The sequence below is a fragment of the Gymnoscopelus braueri genome (assembly GCF_963280865.1).
Source record: "Gymnoscopelus braueri genome assembly, chromosome: 10".
In the NCBI taxonomy this organism is placed as follows: Eukaryota; Metazoa; Chordata; class Actinopteri; order Myctophiformes; family Myctophidae; genus Gymnoscopelus; species Gymnoscopelus braueri.
In genome coordinates this window covers 28,800,462-28,817,961 of record NC_137611.1, presented here as the reverse complement: position 1 = coordinate 28,817,961, position 17,500 = coordinate 28,800,462, and the positions used below count along the sequence as shown (strand labels likewise).

The window sequence follows — 17,500 nt, the reverse complement described above, 5'->3', positions numbered from 1 at the left end:
TTGGGCAGAAGTAGAGATATTTATATAATTTCAAGTGTGGCTTGTTTGTACTGTAAGTTTGCAGACAAAAATTACACTTAACTTCATACCATTATCATTTGTATTTCAGGTATCTTGACATTAATACGATCATATGCCTGTGGTATTATCTTGTATTATCTTGAAGATAGCATTTGATGAGAGCATATTCTGTTTAAAGCCACAATGTAGGAAATACCATAGCATGCTCATAAGGAGAGCAAAGAAAAATGAACTCTGGCGGAAGGCTGTGTTAATTATTTGGAATGATATTCAAAATCGATGAAAATGATAGTTTTATTATCTTGCTTAGCTGCCAGACTCTGCGAGGCTGCATGTTTTTATGGCACAGAGCTATTAAAGGGATGGCCATATTTCAAGCAGTTCAGTTGGTAGACTTTACTGGATGAAGTAGTTTAGTCTCGTCATTCATGGTATTAAAATACTCTAGGCTCACTGTTTAGGACTGCTTTGAACCCCCTCACAGTAAAATTCTAGTGTTCATTTAAGTCTGAGAGTGTAAACATTTAAATGAACACTCTGGAATGTGCTGTGCATGTTTGCAATTAAATCATTCTTTCCCACACAGATTGTCTCTTCTTCTTTTTGGGGATAATAGAACATTTTGCCGTCGTTTTTTTTTAACCCATTAAGACCGGTAATGCATCTGTGTCATTTTAGATGACACAGATGTCGGCACCGACTGCCGCGCTGCGCTATGAGCTTGTAGATTTTTTTTTTATCGTGAAAATCTTTGCTAATCTTTGAATATATATATTTTTAAAGGGTCCCTTGAACTAAATATTTTGATAAAAAAAAAAGAAAAAACTATGTATAAAAAAAAACTGTTAGTAGAAAACATTTTAGAATCGTCCTCAGGACTTAATGGTTTAATAAACCAAATGGGACTGCTTGGTGACGTTGTACGCCCCTCTCTCCTGTCACACCCACAGTGCTCAGTATTCGCGGTGCCCAGGAGGAGGAGCCTCCTGATGCCCAGCTCATGCGATTGGACAACATGCTGCTGGCGGAGGGAGTGTCAGGCCCAGAGAAAGGAGGAGGGTCGGCGGCAGCGGCCGCCGCCGCCGCGGCGGCGGGCGTCGGCCCCGACAACTCAGCGGAGCACTCCGACTACCGGGCCAAGCTGTCGCAGATCAGAGGGATCTACCATACGGAACTGGAGAAGTACGAGCAGGTAAACAATAGTTAGCTACGCCCCCCACACCCTTCCCCTCTCCCCAAAATACAAATGCATCATTTAGTAACCTCTTGAATCCCCAGCATCCCTATTCCGGGGGGAACATTCGCCCCCAAAAAAGAAGATCTACAAGCTCACAACACGTCGCCTTAGTTGCGACGCATTGTGAGCTTGTAGTTCGGCTATTTTCGGTGAAGAGATTTGTAGAAGACAGCACCACAGTCCGTTTTACTAAGATTAGAGGGTTCAAGTGGTTAATGTTTTGTTGGATAGGGACAAATACATTTATCTATCTATAAATCCAGGAGTGTGTGCGTGTGCGCGTGCGCGTGTGCACGTGTTTGTCTGTCTGTCTGTCTGTGTCCACCTTTTTGCCCATATATGGAGATTCCCGAACTCTCCCAAGTTGGTGCGTCTAAAGTATCATTCATAGTCGGACGTAAGGATACGTAACGAGCGCCGGCGCTCCTTACGTTGTCGTTTTTGTCTCCCCCTCCGTCACTTACGGCTCCAGGATTTCCTTCCGTGCAGTCGACATTCACCGTCAGGCCGACGTGCACGTTGACTGTAGTACCACTGGCGCCCGTTGGCAGTATAAGGGGAAAAAAGTTTCCGTCTGCCCCTCTTTCTCCACGTTGGTGGAAGTACTTGAGTAAATGTACTTAATTACAAAAATACCGTCGATCCATGGTCTGTGACAAAATGAACCCAGCCATTCCCTAAAGTTAACACACACACACACACACACACACACACACACACACACACACACACACACACACACACACACACACACACACACACACACACACACACACACACACACACACACACACACACACACACACACACAAATAATATAGAGCACAGTGCAGTAGGGGTCGAAACTCACGTTTTGTAGACAACCATTGTTTTTGTCTAGTTTGTGGACAGCTCTGAAACTTTTATTGCGTTGTTTTGGCTAGATGCTACAATGGTAGCTTCATGTTGTTAGCTGCGCTGCGCTGTTGCCAGGTTTTGTGAGAGAAATAAGCAACCAGGTCTATGAAAACAAGCCCAAAAGAATCGACTATGCCACATCACATGAAAATAGCAGATCTACAATATATGTTTGAGAATCATTGGTTTAAATAATAATTGGCCCAAATAAGCAACTACATTTTAGAAACAAGCCCAAATAAAACCGCAACCACCAATAAAAAATTGCTTGTTTGTTTACAAGCAACTTTACAGAAATATAAGCCCAAAGTCGCTTATAATAAGCAGACATGGCAACATTATGGGTACGTACATAGACTCGCAACTGCCATCTAGTGGATGAATAGGTGTATTACGCCTGTACATAAATAACAAACAAATAAATAAAATAACCCCTAAATAACGTGAGCGACTATGCATGTGTCCGTAAAGAACGGACGGAATCCCTCACCCCCTGACGCACGTTTCAGACCCATCTAGGGACTTTGAACGGGCCTTTAGATGCCTAACGTCGTAGATTAGTATCCAGGTACTCTTCAGTCTGCACTAAGTGCAGTACTTAGTGCCCCCCATGTCAAAACCAAGTTTTGACATTGTTACATGACAACGATTTCATTTCTAATAATTCCACTTCTTTATGAAAACAAAAACTCCTCTTTTATTTTTAGCCTTCTGAATTCGTAACTTTTATTTTACTTCACAAAAAAAACGCTCTCCGAAAGGTCAAAGCCATGAGAAGTAGGGCGTTGAATTGTGATGTCTTCAGCAGGCAAAGCATCCATTGAATCAGTCACACACCAGCACTCTTCCAAGGAACTGCAATGTGTTGTCATGCTCGCCGATGTCAAAGCGCTTGTGGGTTTGTCATCTTCTTCCAGTGAGGCTAGTCATTGCTAACTGTCACTGTGAATATACACCTGAGCATTTACATGTCACAACGCCACACACACACACACACACACACACACACACACACACACACACACACACACACACACACACACACACACACACACACCTTCCGAGCATGTGAGTGAGTGGCGTCTGGCATGTGTTCGCGAGCAGAACGGCTGGCGCCGTGCATCATTTTGACTGACGTAACCCTGGTGCTGACAAGAAACAGACACCTTGACTCTGAATGCAGTCATATCCAGTGACTGATGCAGACACAGTGAACAAGGTAGACTGAAAGATGGAGTGAAAAGACACAGACAGAAAGGGCTTAAACAGAGAGAGAGAGAGAGAGAGAGAGAGAGAATGAGAGTTTAAACCTCCTGAACGTGAACAGGACTGAACGCTTTCTGTCATTTTGGATTTCTCTTCACTTGTCACATCGCTTCTTTCGTGTGTTGAAGAAAAGGCTTTTTAATATTCAAAACGCCATGAGTTTGCTGCTTCCTCGTCACAGCATCCCTTTATTCCCCGCAAAATGCGGGCGTAACCCGTCGCTACGTCTGCTACTACAATTCACACCGTCGCTATTAGTACGGCATCTGTAACGCTGTCAATCAGTGCTGCTTCTATCACCGTCGGCCTGTCTGCAAAGGCTCGGCTCCTTGAGAACGCAATTTTGTTCCGTTGTTCACTCAGTACTGTTGGGTGTGAGGCTGTCAGGCCACTCTGAGGCCTGTTTGTTTAATGTGTTCTGTCTTTGTGTGCAGGCGTGCAACGAGTTCACCACCCATGTGATGAACCTGCTGAGGGAGCAGTCTCGAACGCGACCTATCTCGCCCAAGGAGATTGAGCGCATGGTGAACATCATCCACCGCAAATTCAGCTCCATCCAGATGCAGCTCAAGCAGAGCACCTGCGAGGCTGTCATGATCCTACGCTCACGCTTCCTTGATGCCAGGTCTGTATGACTGTGTGTGTTGGTGAATGCATATTTATTCATTAACCACATAAGCCCTATACTTTGTCATAGGCGAAAATAGCCGATTTTCAAGTTCACAGCCTGATGTGAGAGCGATTTGAAAGTGAAATATCCCTCTAAGCCAGGGTTATTGTGGTTAATTAATTTGTGCATTTGTATTATTATGTCTCATTGTAGTGAAACTGGATTTGAAGGTGTTTGATTTTATTTTGTTCTTTTTCTATTCTCCACATCAACCTCCTTTCCTTCCCGAAGGCGAAAGAGGAGGAACTTCAACAAACAGGCGACAGAGATCCTAAATGAGTACTTCTACTCACATCTCAGTAACCCTTATCCCAGTGAGGAGGCCAAAGAAGAACTGGCTAAGAAATGCAGCATAACGGTGTCACAGGTATCAACACAAACACAATTATTCTACTGTAAGAATTGCAGAAATTAAGACAAGTGCAACAAGTGCGACAGTACTTTATTCAACACAACATTACAAGCCCTGAGGCACAGCAATAGGACATCACTTACCTTCTATCCACAACCCCACTCCCAAGACAAATAAGAAAGCAAGACCCGCCATCTCCGGATTAATTCAGTATCTGCGTGACGTAGCTGGTCACTGGTGGTCACTGAACTAAATATTGGATCCAATCGCCACAGGCCACACAGTCTTCCTAACATTCTGACACCAAAAAAGGAGAAAATCTACTTTGTTATTGACTTTTGTCTGTCCCAGCAACACACTCTCACAAGATCTAGCAACAGCAAACATAGGACGTTCGCAAGATCTGCCGTCAGACAGCACCCACCATGTGTGGATCTTCCTAAATATCCACCGTCTTTGCCCACTCTTAAGGAGGCAATAGGCAAATCCCAATATAAAATGTCTGCCTTCTCGCCTCCTCCATGCTCCAGCTTGACCTCGGAAATCATTCGCGTACCAAAGCTTAATTTGCTTTTGGAGGAGCTGAGGCTCCCCAAGTCATTGGGAGCGCAAGGAAACAACCCAAGTGGAGGATGAGAGGATGGAGGTTTGAGTATTGGAATCTGGCTAATGTCTGTCTCATCTTGTGGATTATGTCACTATGCTAGTTCTATTTATATGGGCAACACTGTCATCAGGTCATTAACCACTTTCAATTTGGTGTACCTGTTTTGGGCATTAAAATGGCAAAAATGTTTTGAAGATTTCAGTTGAGAAAATAGCCGATTTATAAGCTCACAACACGTCGCAGTGAGCTTGTAGATTGGCTATTTTCTTTATCCGTCCTGTAATTAAGTATATAGGGCTCAAGTGGTGAACAAGACCATCTGGAATCTTGAAGGTTTGGGCCCCATAATGGACCACTTGCACTTTTTGGCAGCCCTGGTGAATAGGATTTGTTCTCAGTGGCCCTCATTTATCAACGCAGCTTATAAACCGGCTTATATTTTTCCATATATTCGGCCGTACACCAACGTCGAAGTCACATTTATCAACGAATCCTACACAGCTGATCCGAGCCTACATTTGGTCCCAGGCTTGATAAATGTCACGGCTGGAACCTAGTGTCATTTAAATAACACGCCCTTAAATATTCTCAAAACGCCCCGATTTTACGACATGAAGAAGGACCAGAATACGACCAAAGACATCAAAAGCCAATGAGAAAGAGTTTCCCCCGCCTGCCTCGCCACACACGCACACGCACACGCCCCCCTCTCTCTCTCTCTCTCTCTCTCACTCACTCACACACACACACACACACGCACACACACACGCCTGCCCAGCTGTGTTTTTCATGTATTGTAATCGTACCGTAGCGGTACAATCTTTGTCACGTAGGCTTGTAGCCTACATGAATGACATATTATGATACCAATCACATCGCCATGAATGGAATACGTTTGTATATTAATTTATTTAACCCATACCGAGCAGTGCACAAGCAGTCATGTAGGATATTCCCCGTGAGACGGCAGTGGTTTCGGTCCGTCCCGTTAATAAGAGATTGGAGCGTCGGGTTTATATCCTTAACCCAGCCAGGTTGTAGACTTCAAAACTCTCTATGACATAACTCCATAACATAGGACAAGCTACTGTAAGTTTGTACACCTCACTGTCCATGAAAAGATCGTCGGCAGTCCCGACCGCGGGACTCCCGAGTCCCGACGCAAAAGCGCTCGTATATTTTGAAAATAGCAGATCTACAAGCTCACAACGCGTCGCGATGCGACCCGTTTTTGAGCTTGCATATCTGCTATTTTAAAATAGCCAATGCAACTGAATGACTGTTACAGCAGTTTGTTTAAATTACTTTATAAAATGTTATATTTTCACAGGGATTAATTATTAGTGTGTAGATATACATTTAGGAGTGGATTATGTGTCCAGATGCCTGTCAGACAGTCAGACAATGCTGCTCCGCAGGTCTAGAATGGAATAAACGGGCGCAGCCAACGTCAACAACTGGTCTCGACCAGACGTGAGATCTCAGCGTATGGTAGGATGAAGCCCACGTCAGGATATATTGATAAATGCCGAAAGGTGCGGTGATCTCGCCCTACGCCCATTATTTGGGCTGCACCGCGTTGATAAATGAGGGCCAGTATATCTGTATGCATTTTGAGAGGAAAATGCTAACACAAATGCTAATGATAAAAACACGAATTGATGAATTGCCTTTTGCTTATAGGCTTACTGGCAGGGATATCCTTCATTAATAAAACTACATATCTTTGTGTGATCTCCCTGCTGTTTTCACAGGTATCAAACTGGTTTGGAAACAAGAGAATCCGATACAAGAAAAACATTGGAAAGTTCCAAGAAGAAGCCAACATGTATGCCGCGAAGACGGCAGTCACCGCAACCAGTGTGTCGTCAGCTCACGGCAGCCAGGCAAACTCCCCATCCACTCCCAACTCAGCAGGTGAGTCCTCCTGAACTTCTGTGTACAAGAACTCAGAAAGATGCTAAGCCACATGCTGTAAGGGTTGTTGTCATTACGGCATGACCCCATAATACAAAAGAAAACTGGAACAGATTTAAAAAAAAAACATGCTAACATGCCTCGCCTCAAGTGGCCTTCTTCAGGGCAAACAATAATTATCAAGTCAAAACAAACATTTTCAAGTTATATATATATACCTTGCTCTGTGATAATGATATAGATAATGAATGTATTTGTATAGTGCTTTTCCAAACATAGTTACAAAGTGCTTTACAGAACAGGGTAAAAGAGCAACATGATAAACATTAGAGATAAACTAATGAAAAAAAAAAAAAAAGATAAGTGAATAAAATAGCACAGTAGCCACAAAATGTGAAATAGACACATACAGATATAATCAATAAAACACAAACTGGCAAGAAGATTTTAGAAAAGGACTTAACATAGAGGTAGGTTTCAGAAGAGATTTAAAAGATGACACTGATGAAACAATCAATAAGTACATGTGCTGATCCCACCCCCAAGACATCTGCCATGTTTGATCCAAAACCGACAAACAAACAAGCAGACAGGCAGACAGACAGACGATCACCATAAAGCTGCTCCTTCAGGTGTTATTGTAATTAGCAACCCAAGAATGAAGGGGACCTATTAAATCTGGACTATGATACCGTGTCCTAAGATAGTAAAAAAAAACACAGCAACATTATTTGGTAATACAGTACCTTAGCCCGAACTCAAGGATTTGGTCTCGGGCACACTGGCGCAGTTTCATTTGTCAGTCAGGGTTCTGAGCTTTGTGGAGGTCTCTAAAAACTAACATTAGGGGCAGAGGTAAATAAATAAATAAAAGCACAACAGCTGTGCTTTCTGTAAGAGAGAGAGACTTCACTGTTCATTACGTGGTCCAACACTTTCAAACACACTCACGCACGCGCGCACGAATGAACGCATGCACGCGCTCGCACACACACACACACACACACACACACACACACACACACACACACACACACACACACACACACACACACACACACACACACACACACACACACACACACACACACACTTGCACGTACACGTACACATGCACACACCCACACACACAGCATCCCACTACTTATAAAACATTTGTATCAAGTACATTGCAACAACAAACTGAAACTGCCCGAGAGCTGTACTTTCATCTAGTCTTATGCTAATACAGGAATCAAGTCATTTGACATTAGAAATTAATACATTTTTCATCTCTTCTGCAATGTGCTCTAAAATCTGGGCACATGAATGATTGGATCAGTGAGCAGGGCCGACTCTCGCACCATTTATGTAATTAAATATAATAATGGGATAACATTTTGTATAAGGCTACCTTTCTTTAGCGAGCACATACTGTAGGCTGCCCTGAATGTGCTAATAACTGTCTCCTTAAACATGGTGCCGCTGAGTTCTGCAACTAAAAATATTAAATAAAATATACTGCTTTTGAACACAGCTAGGTCCCATGAATCCAGACATCTTCTCCAGCCAGCATAGTTTGTGCAATATTCTACTGCGCTCCATGGTATACTTGTGGTGAAGTGCATTCATACTGCTATTCACAAGAGAATGTGGTGCATTAAATAGTTATTTCTTTTTGCCTGTTTATCCCATTACTGTAAATTATACTCATCATTACATTGAAAAATACATTATTTGTGAATAAAATAATTGTTGTTGGTAATGTATTATCGACCCCCACAGATGTATGCTTTCATTGTAGCTCAGACCCCTCCTTATGGGCTCTCAGCTTCACTGGCTCCCAAATAACTCAAAACCTGAGTGTATTGCACCTTTTCTCGACTAACCCGATAATACGATATGGCTTTCTCCTTTTCTTCCTGCACCGTTTCTTCTCTCTCTCTCTCTCTCTCTCTCTCTCTCTCTCTCTCTCTCTCTCTCTCTCTCTCTCTCTCTCTCTCTCTCTCTCCCTCTCCCTCTCCCTCTGTCCTCTCTTCTCTCTCTGTCTCTCTCCCATATTGACCTCTTGGTCTTACGGATGTTAATTCATCCTGCCTCTTGTCCGATTGACCTCTTGCATGCCATTAAGCTGTTCAGAGGGCAAGCCAAGCCTTTTGTCATATAGAGACTTCCCAACTGTATTGGATTAGGACCGGGTGTTGAAATCAAGTTACGCTGTGGTCTCTTTACATCTGGGGAGTTTGGGTCCATTAAAGGACAAAGAGGATTCTTTGGGTCTTCCTGTGGATCATTTAGCACTTCCTTAATGAACCACCGGTAGCAAGCAACTTCAGCAGCATCTGTCTTTGTCCGTGGACTTCAGTAATTGTGTGTTTATGATTATAATGCATTTTATGGTTCTTGATGTATGAAGTTTTGCATTCGTTTCTGTTAATTATGGCTTGGTGATACTTGTCCTTTTGCATATTGTTGCTGTTGGGCAGAAACCTTGTATCTCCATATTTATTTATTTTTTGTGTTTTTCATAAATGAATGCCCTATTTTATATTTCTATATATCTATTGCTATTGGTTTTAGTGGCTCTTTGTTTTGTTTTTGTTTTTTACTTTTCATCTATAATGACATGCCCAAAATAGGGACACCAGGTTAAAAGTGGTTAAATATGCCTGTGGGTTTTATAAATATTTAACAAATGACAATAACAAGAGCTCGAGACTAAAATATAACTACAGGTTATTTTTTTTCTCCATTTCCTGAAAAGTTGTCATTTTGGACACGCTTTCTCTGCCCTACAGCAACGATATGTCTGCTGCCCTGCTCCACTAACTCACTTATTGCACTTTTGCAGTTGCATGGTCATTTTAACTACTCTTTCCTTCCCTCTCCTCTTCCCTTCTCCCTTCCCTGTTCTCTCTTTCTCTCCACCTGGCACTGTCCTATTTTTGCTGTTTTTCCTCTCTCTCTCTCTCTCTCTCTCTCTCTCTCTCTCTCTCTCTCTCTCTCTCTCTCTCTCTCTCTCTCTCTCTCTCCTTCCCTGACTGTCCTCTCAGGTTCTGCTGGTTCTTTTAACATGTCAAACTCCGGAGACTTGTTCATGAGTGTGCAATCCCTCAATGGGGACTCGTACCAAGCGGGTCAGGTTGGGGCCAACATACAGTCCCAGGTAGGCGCCTCTCCAGGCTTAGTTGTCTGGCCGTGATTGGAACATTGCAAACCTCTGACTCACAGTTGCTTTCTATTGATGTCGTTGAGCCTGTCTGACCACGCACAGGAGCATAGTTGCTTCCCCTTTGACCTAGTTGGAGAGACAGAGGTCACACTTGGCCTTAAGCACTGTATTAATGTGGAGACCATTGTCAGCGCACAAATGAGTAGACGAATGCAGACAGTTTGGGAAATGGTGCAACACTCATCAGCACTTCCCTGACAAGGGTTCTCATAGCCACTGGTGGAGTCCAGCACTCTGACCTCGTTCAAGTGTACAGGGATGGCCAGCACTGAGTGTTACAACTCTCACCATGGACTGGGGAGCTATAGCAGCATTCTCAGTTGATAGAAGTGCTTTGGGCATGATTACACACACACACACACACACACGCGCGCACGCACACACACACACACACACACACACACACACACACACACACACACACACACACACACACACACACACACACACACACACACACACACACACACACACACACACACACACACACACACACACTTTCTGTTTAAATCAGCTTAGGTCCTGTATGATTATGCAAAAGAATGATCTCAGTAGCAGATAAAAATTATCCTATTTTGATATTTAATTGAAACTCCTGTCCTCCTCAAAAGGTAATTTGCCTGAGAATTTCAAAGTGCCCTCATTGCCAGACTTGGGTAATTCAATGAATGCAAAAAAATCATGGCACTCTTGGTCCACTAAGTAACAAAACACAAACCACACTCACACACTCAAGTTACAGTTATTTTTCCATATAAAATATAATATAATATATTTTAGAAATTTGTTGCGTAGAAATTGCATTTTTAGTTTGCGTTTGTTGTGGTTTCCAGGGCACCTTAAAATATATTCATAAATTTATTTTTGCAATTTGTTAGCATCTGTGTATCTTTGTCCTATACTGCGATGTCTTATCAAGTCTCCATTAGCAGCCAAATCATTTTAATTCACACTTTGTAACCTTTTCCAACGCATGGTACCCTTTTACTATCAGTCTGACCTTTCCCTGTGCATGACGTTCTTTGTCACCCGGAGCCTTTGTCTGACCAGCTGCCTTTGTCTCTGTGTTTGTGTCCTGGCTGTTGCAGGTGGATACCCTTCGCCATGTTATCAGCCAGACCGGCGGATACAGTGACAGCCTAGCAGCCAGCCAGATGTACAGTCCACAGGGCATCAACGTAAGACCTGTAAACAACCTCCTTCTGTCCTTCCCAATGTTTTATTTCTGTTGTACTTATTTTCTGCTTACAGGGTGCACAGTAGAATCCTGAGTGTTGATTTAACTCTGAGAGTGTACAAATGTATTTTTTGTACACTCTCTGACCATGAGTTAAGAATGGATTATCACTGAGGATTGTGTGTGTGTGTGTGTGTGTGTGTGTGTGTGTGTGTGTGTGTGTGTGTGTGTGTGTGTGTGTGTGTGTGTGTGTGTGTGTGTGTGTATGTGTATGTGTATGTGTATGTGTGTGTGTGTGTGTGTGTGTGTGTGTGTATGTGTGTGTGTGTGTGTGTAGCCCTATACTGCATTGTAAGACAAATATAGCTGATCGAAAATAGTCAAAAATAGCAAATCTACAAGCTCATAAAGCGTTGCATTGCAAAGCGTTGTGAGCGTGTATATCGTCTATTTTCGCTAAAGTAAAATGCTGTTAATGTTTAGAAATGTTTGAAAAGTCTTGCCTATAATGCCATGCCCAAAATGGGGATGCCAGGTTGGAAGTGGTTAATGGGTAGGATGCTGTGGGTAGGGGTGGTTGGGATGCCACTTAGCAGAGTCTGTTGGGGTTGGGCTGTTGTCCAGGCATTTGCTCCTCTGCTCCAGTCATGCCCTAGGTGGCAGGCAATGAGGCAGCGGCCAGCGGCTGAGTGGCTGGACACGCTCCGAGCCTGTCGGAGGACATTAGTGTTAGCGAGGCACCTGCAGCCGACAGGAACAAGGACACAGGTGTCATCCTCCCTCCCAGCGTTCCTCTCACATTGGCACCCGAAGACAAAACATGCCTCCTTGTCCCTACCCGAAATTGGCTTCAAGAAAAAAAGTCCCAGTTGCTCCTTCTTAAAATAACTCTAGCTAGCCGGTGTGAGCGGATGGTCCCATTTTTCATGGGTCTTCTCAGGCTAGGCCAGGCATAGCAGGGAACACTGGAGGCAGTGCGTTTGCATGTCGATCCGTAGCGACAGGCCGCGTGGGACTGAGCGGAATCAATACGACAGTCACACAGGCAGAATGAGTGGAGCTTTGGGCAAGCAGTCTAAGCACATTGGTCAGATCAGCCGTCCACTGTTGCAGTGACACTGACAGCCAGGCTTGGAACACCCCTTCATGCTAAAATAAGAATATGGACAAAGCCTGCATTAGAGCCATCAACTTCCTGACCGGTCCGCACACCGGAATGGAACTTAGTTAGCTCCAGTGTAAATAGATTCAAGATCCCAGTTCATGTTAATGGAATATTATAATATAGTAGCAAAACAGCTAAATATATATATGTACTTCTACAGCATATTTACTTTCATTCTTTAGGATATAGGGAAAAACACTCAGGGCTCTATTCAGAGCCAGATTTGAACAAACCACTAATTAGGGATGAAGGACTAGGCAAGAGGCGTTTCCCCGCAAAATTCGGTATTCTATGGCACCCCCGTGACCCGCCAAACACCTGAGCTACCCGTTACATTATGCATAGGTGTGGTTTGGGCGTTACAATGATAAAACCAATCACCGTGCCAGAAGCCATTGCCTTTAAGAGAAGACTGCGCTAGCCGTCATCCCGATCCAATATATGCTCTAGCCTATCTACCTGTCTGCACTGTTGCCTGGTCTGATTATTATAAGCCACATTGGGCTTGTTTTCCTTCTTTTTTTTTATTTTATCCAAATACATTTTTATATTAATTTGTAGCCTATTGTGTTCACAATAAGCTTGTCATATTAGTCAGATCCGGAATAGTATATGAAAGCCATTTAAAATATGTATAGGCTACTATTGGTACACACTGGCTGCTCCCAAATAATTAATTACATCATGTTGCGACAACGCTCCTACGTGGTACACAGACAAACAGTAGCACATGGGTATAATAAATTGGACAGTTTTAGGAAAGGTCTATAGCCTACAGTATGTACTCACGTTGGCTGTTATCGTTCTATTTCCACCGTTCTAATGGATTCCAGGGGTGTGTAAACATCTCTGAAGTTGCTCCATAGTTTCCTCTGAAGTGACGCAGTTAATTAAAGTTAACTTACATCCATATTGTCCCCGTTATCTTTCATCATCCACCTTTGTTCAGTAATCCCGAACAGAGCTAAACTTTAAGTTTACATCAATCAAAGCCTCTCAAATCCAGACACATTGCTGCGATGCGTATGTGCGTCGCCTATACCTACCCAAAATAACAGACATACAAGCTATCAACGGCGCTGCATCATGTCGTGTCGACAGCTACAGATCTGTTATTTTGGACAGCACAATGAGGCGCGCGCGCGCCACGGAGTAGCCTATCACTAAACCAAAAACATTACATTACGTGGTCAACAACATAGCCTACTAGACATGTAACTTGCTTGGAGCTTTTAATGCAGTGGTTCTCAACCTGTGGGTCGAGACCACAATGGAGCACCCAACGCCTGGCGAGCTTGTAGATCTGCTATTTTCACAATATTTATCTGTGGAACCGAGTCAAACAAAATGGGGGGGTCCCCAGTTCAAATATGGTTATTTTGGGGGGTCATGAACGTAGCGTTTGCATGGGAGGCGTTGTGAGCTTGTAGATCTGCTATTTTCAAATAGCTGATGTATATGTTAGAGTGCTCATGTGGCCCATAGTCGCTTGACTCGCTTCTTTTGGGCTGGTTTTCCTAGACCTGGTTGCTTGTTAGTTGTTTTTCCTCACAACACTGGCACTGATGATAACTAGACGGCAGCCGTCATAGAATCAAAATGACCCCGCTGGGAGTGGTGGTGGCGTTTGTGGTAGAGTGACCATGGGTTTGTATGAAGAGAGATAGCGCATTTGCGGTAGAGTGAGCATCGGTTTATATGAAGAGAGAGAGCGCATATGCGGTAGAGTGAGCATCGGTTTATATGAAGAGAGAGAGCGCATTTGCGGTAGAGTGAGCATCGGTTTATATGAAGAGAGAGAGCGCATATGCGGTAGAGTGAGCATCGGTTTATATGAAGAGAGAGAGCGCATTTGCGGTAGAGTGAGCATCGGTTTATATGAAGAGAGAGAGCGCATATGCGGTAGAGTGAGCATCGGTTTATATGAAGAGAGAGAGCGCATTTGCGGTAGAGTGAGCATCGGTTTATATGAAGAGAGAGAGCACATTTGCGGTAGAGTGAGCATGGGGTTGTACAAAGAGAGAGAGGCATTTGCGGTAGAGTGAGCGAGCATGGGTTTGTATAAAGAAAGAGCGCATTTCACACACAGATCATTCATATATTACCAAGATTTAATGAGAAATAAGGCTTCTTTAGAAAAATGACTGATGGGCTGGGCTGGGTCTAATTTGTCAATTATTAGTCGAGCCGGGCTGAAATATTTAGGGGATATGAAAGCTCTAGTTAGTAGTTTGAAGTGCTCATGTGGCCTTAGAGTTGCTTCTTTTTGTTTTCATAGACCTGCGACTGCGGTTGCTTATTTCTCTCCAAGGCTGGCAACACGGCTCATGGTCCAACGCACAAAGCCATTGTAGTGTCTGTGTGCACTTGACGGGTGATTTTATAAACCAGCGGGTGCTTCTAGAATCCACTATCCCCCGTCCCCAAGCCGTACCCATGTGTGTCTGTAGAATTGCAATGTGGGGGATATAGCAACAACACGCCCACGGACACACCTCCACGCGCAAATAACGGCGTCGGCATAATGGTGACGGGTAGAGCAGGTGCTAGAATAACCTATTGGGGCGGCGCAGGTCCATTATCCCGATTTAACGGGGAATTTTTGGCCTGTGAATAGAGCCCAAATAGTTTATTTTTGTTTTGTATTTGTTTCAGTGAATTATTGATTATATTGTTGTAATTTACTGGATTATTTGATATAGGATCATATGAAAGTCAATAATCAGACATTATAATGATGCTTGCCCTTATAGTGACAATAATTAATAAAGACAAAGTTAATTCTTAAACATACCTTGCAGAGACTCTCTTTGCAGTTGTTGAAAAGACACAGCAATGGGAGTTTTGGATGCAGTGTGGACACTTTGTTATTTAAGCCAAACAATATTGTCTCATTTTTATATTCTAAAAAGAAGAAGAAGAAAAAAGCCTGTACTGAGTCAGAGAGAATTCGTGTGGTGCAGCTCTCCTCCTTTCTCCTTGAACAATAATTACACCCTTGAAATTGATGGTGGGTGTTGCTTAAAAAAGGAAAAAAGAAAAACATCACACTCTTTCTTTCTTCTCTCTTTTGGTTCTGAATAGGCTGACAGACGGCCTCTATGTGAAATAACAGGGTTTGAAAATAAGAGGGTGCCAAAGCCCATTTTCAGCTTTCACTGATGGCACGGAAATTGCCATTAATGTCCCTAATGGTCTTTAGTCGACCTATCTCCGGGATTGAAGAAGGCTTCCATTTTACAAAGCCATTATATTTTTTCGCAATAGCCAGTGTGATAATTTGCTATAATTGATTCTTTCATCAACTACCTCAGGGCCATCTTGGAAGGTTTATGAAAGGTCTGTTTGTTCTGTGTAGCGTTGTCTCTGTTTGTCTTGAATCATGGCAGCCATTTTGGAAAGGCAGGTAGATGGAAGTGATCCAGAATATTCTTGGCAATATCTGTCAATAAGGCAATATCTGTTAGGCTTTCAGTGTATCAGAATATCAGTAGCCTTGTCAATACGGTTTTGTTATGTTTTGACATGAACAATCATTTTATGACTCTAATTGCCTGTAAAAAAACTATTCAAAAGTCAAAACTAAAAAAGGCCAGGATTTTTCTACACTCCTGATAAGTTGACTGCCTTCTGTTTCATTTTAAACAGGACTGTATGCCCACATAGTACTCTAGTCTCACCGTAAATGTTATTTATTTTTATGTTGGTTTGTCACTGTATCATACAGCCAAATCACATTCATTGTACATTCCTTTGAGCTAATTAAGCTTTTTCCCCCCATCTTATCTCTGTAGACAAATGGAGGCTGGCAGGATGCCCCAACCCCATCGTCAGTGACCTCCCCCACGGAAGGACCCGGAAGTGTTCATTCGGATACCTCCAACTGAATATTTCAATCTCCACACCATATCCACAAAAACATGAACTGGCCGTGCCATTCACAGTATTAAGAGTAAAATGGATTCACTGTCCCATAGTTTGGAGGGGTGCTGTGAAATCCTAACTAGAGAAAATGTAAAAAAAAAAAAGAAGAAAAAAAAGGAATTTCCTCTGCTCTGCTCATGGACATTTGAGATACCAACTAAATGTATCAGAATGAAAACGAAAAACAATACTACAAGGAATGGAGATGTTTGTACAGATTTCACATTATATTCAGAGGGCTGGGGTTACTTATTCACTTGTGATGTTTTCACTCATATTGATGATATTACGTGATAAGATAAATAAATCAACCCATACATTTTGATTGAGAACGCTTCATTCTACCTCTCGGCAACTAAAAAAAGTAGGAAAAAAAATGTCAGTGACCATTATTTGTTTTGTAAAAATGAGATTTTTTGTCTTTGCAAGCAAGAGGCACATCTTCTTACTTACGTTTTGTTGTCTCTCACCTATTCTATGGTACGCCATTTAGACTTAAATATTGCTCAGTTGTTTACAATGTGTGCTTGATAAAGTATGTTCCTCTTACCCTCTGTCTCTGACAAGTCAAAACACAATTATGTTGGCGATACCTCTAAGTTAACCCTGTGAAATATGTTATCCGTAAAACAATAAATACTTGTCATCAACTCAGACAATTTGATTGACATTATTCTTTAAAGTAATGATACAGGAACTCACAATCTAGTAAGTGTTCATCCGTTGTGGGTTTGATACAACAACACAATATGTGGTTTAAGCCTGAGTTATACTTGGTTGCACGCCAAAAAGTAGATCTATAAGCTCGACGCATTGTGAGCGTGTAGATTTGCTATATCCGGTGTGCAACATAGACGCGCAACACCGACACGCAATTAAGTCTAAATCACCTTTAGAGTGACAGCATTGTGTGCACGTGGAGTGACAGAAACAGCACTACAACAAAAGCAGGAATTTGTGTTATTTTTTAATCAGATATACAGATATGTATTATTATTTGCTATTTTATCAGCTCCACTTTGGGGTTTCGTCTCAATATGTTGCCCGTACAGTGAT

The 17,500-nt window shown here is 42.7% G+C and overlaps 1 protein-coding gene across 2 annotated transcripts in view; it reads left to right on the top strand.

Annotated features, from left to right (window-relative positions):
* pbx1a (pre-B-cell leukemia homeobox 1a) overlaps window positions 1–17,500 on the top strand; it is a 59,456-nt gene that overhangs the window by 40,909 nt on the left and 1,047 nt on the right. Inside the window, exons 4-10 of one of the 2 annotated variants that reach the window (XM_080439046.1) lie at window positions 972–1,213; window positions 3,856–4,046; window positions 4,323–4,458; window positions 6,805–6,967; window positions 10,000–10,112; window positions 11,267–11,356; window positions 16,315–17,500. The exon at window positions 16,315–17,500 is cut by the window's right edge and continues 1,047 nt beyond it. In XM_080439046.1, the coding sequence (XP_080295172.1) occupies window positions 972–1,213; window positions 3,856–4,046; window positions 4,323–4,458; window positions 6,805–6,967; window positions 10,000–10,112; window positions 11,267–11,356; window positions 16,315–16,407 (1,028 nt within the window). In that variant the 3' untranslated portion in view covers window positions 16,408–17,500. The remainder of the gene's footprint in view (window positions 1–971; window positions 1,214–3,855; window positions 4,047–4,322; window positions 4,459–6,804; window positions 6,968–9,999; window positions 10,113–11,266; window positions 11,357–16,314) is intronic. The other variant, XM_080439047.1, reaches the window with a different exon arrangement.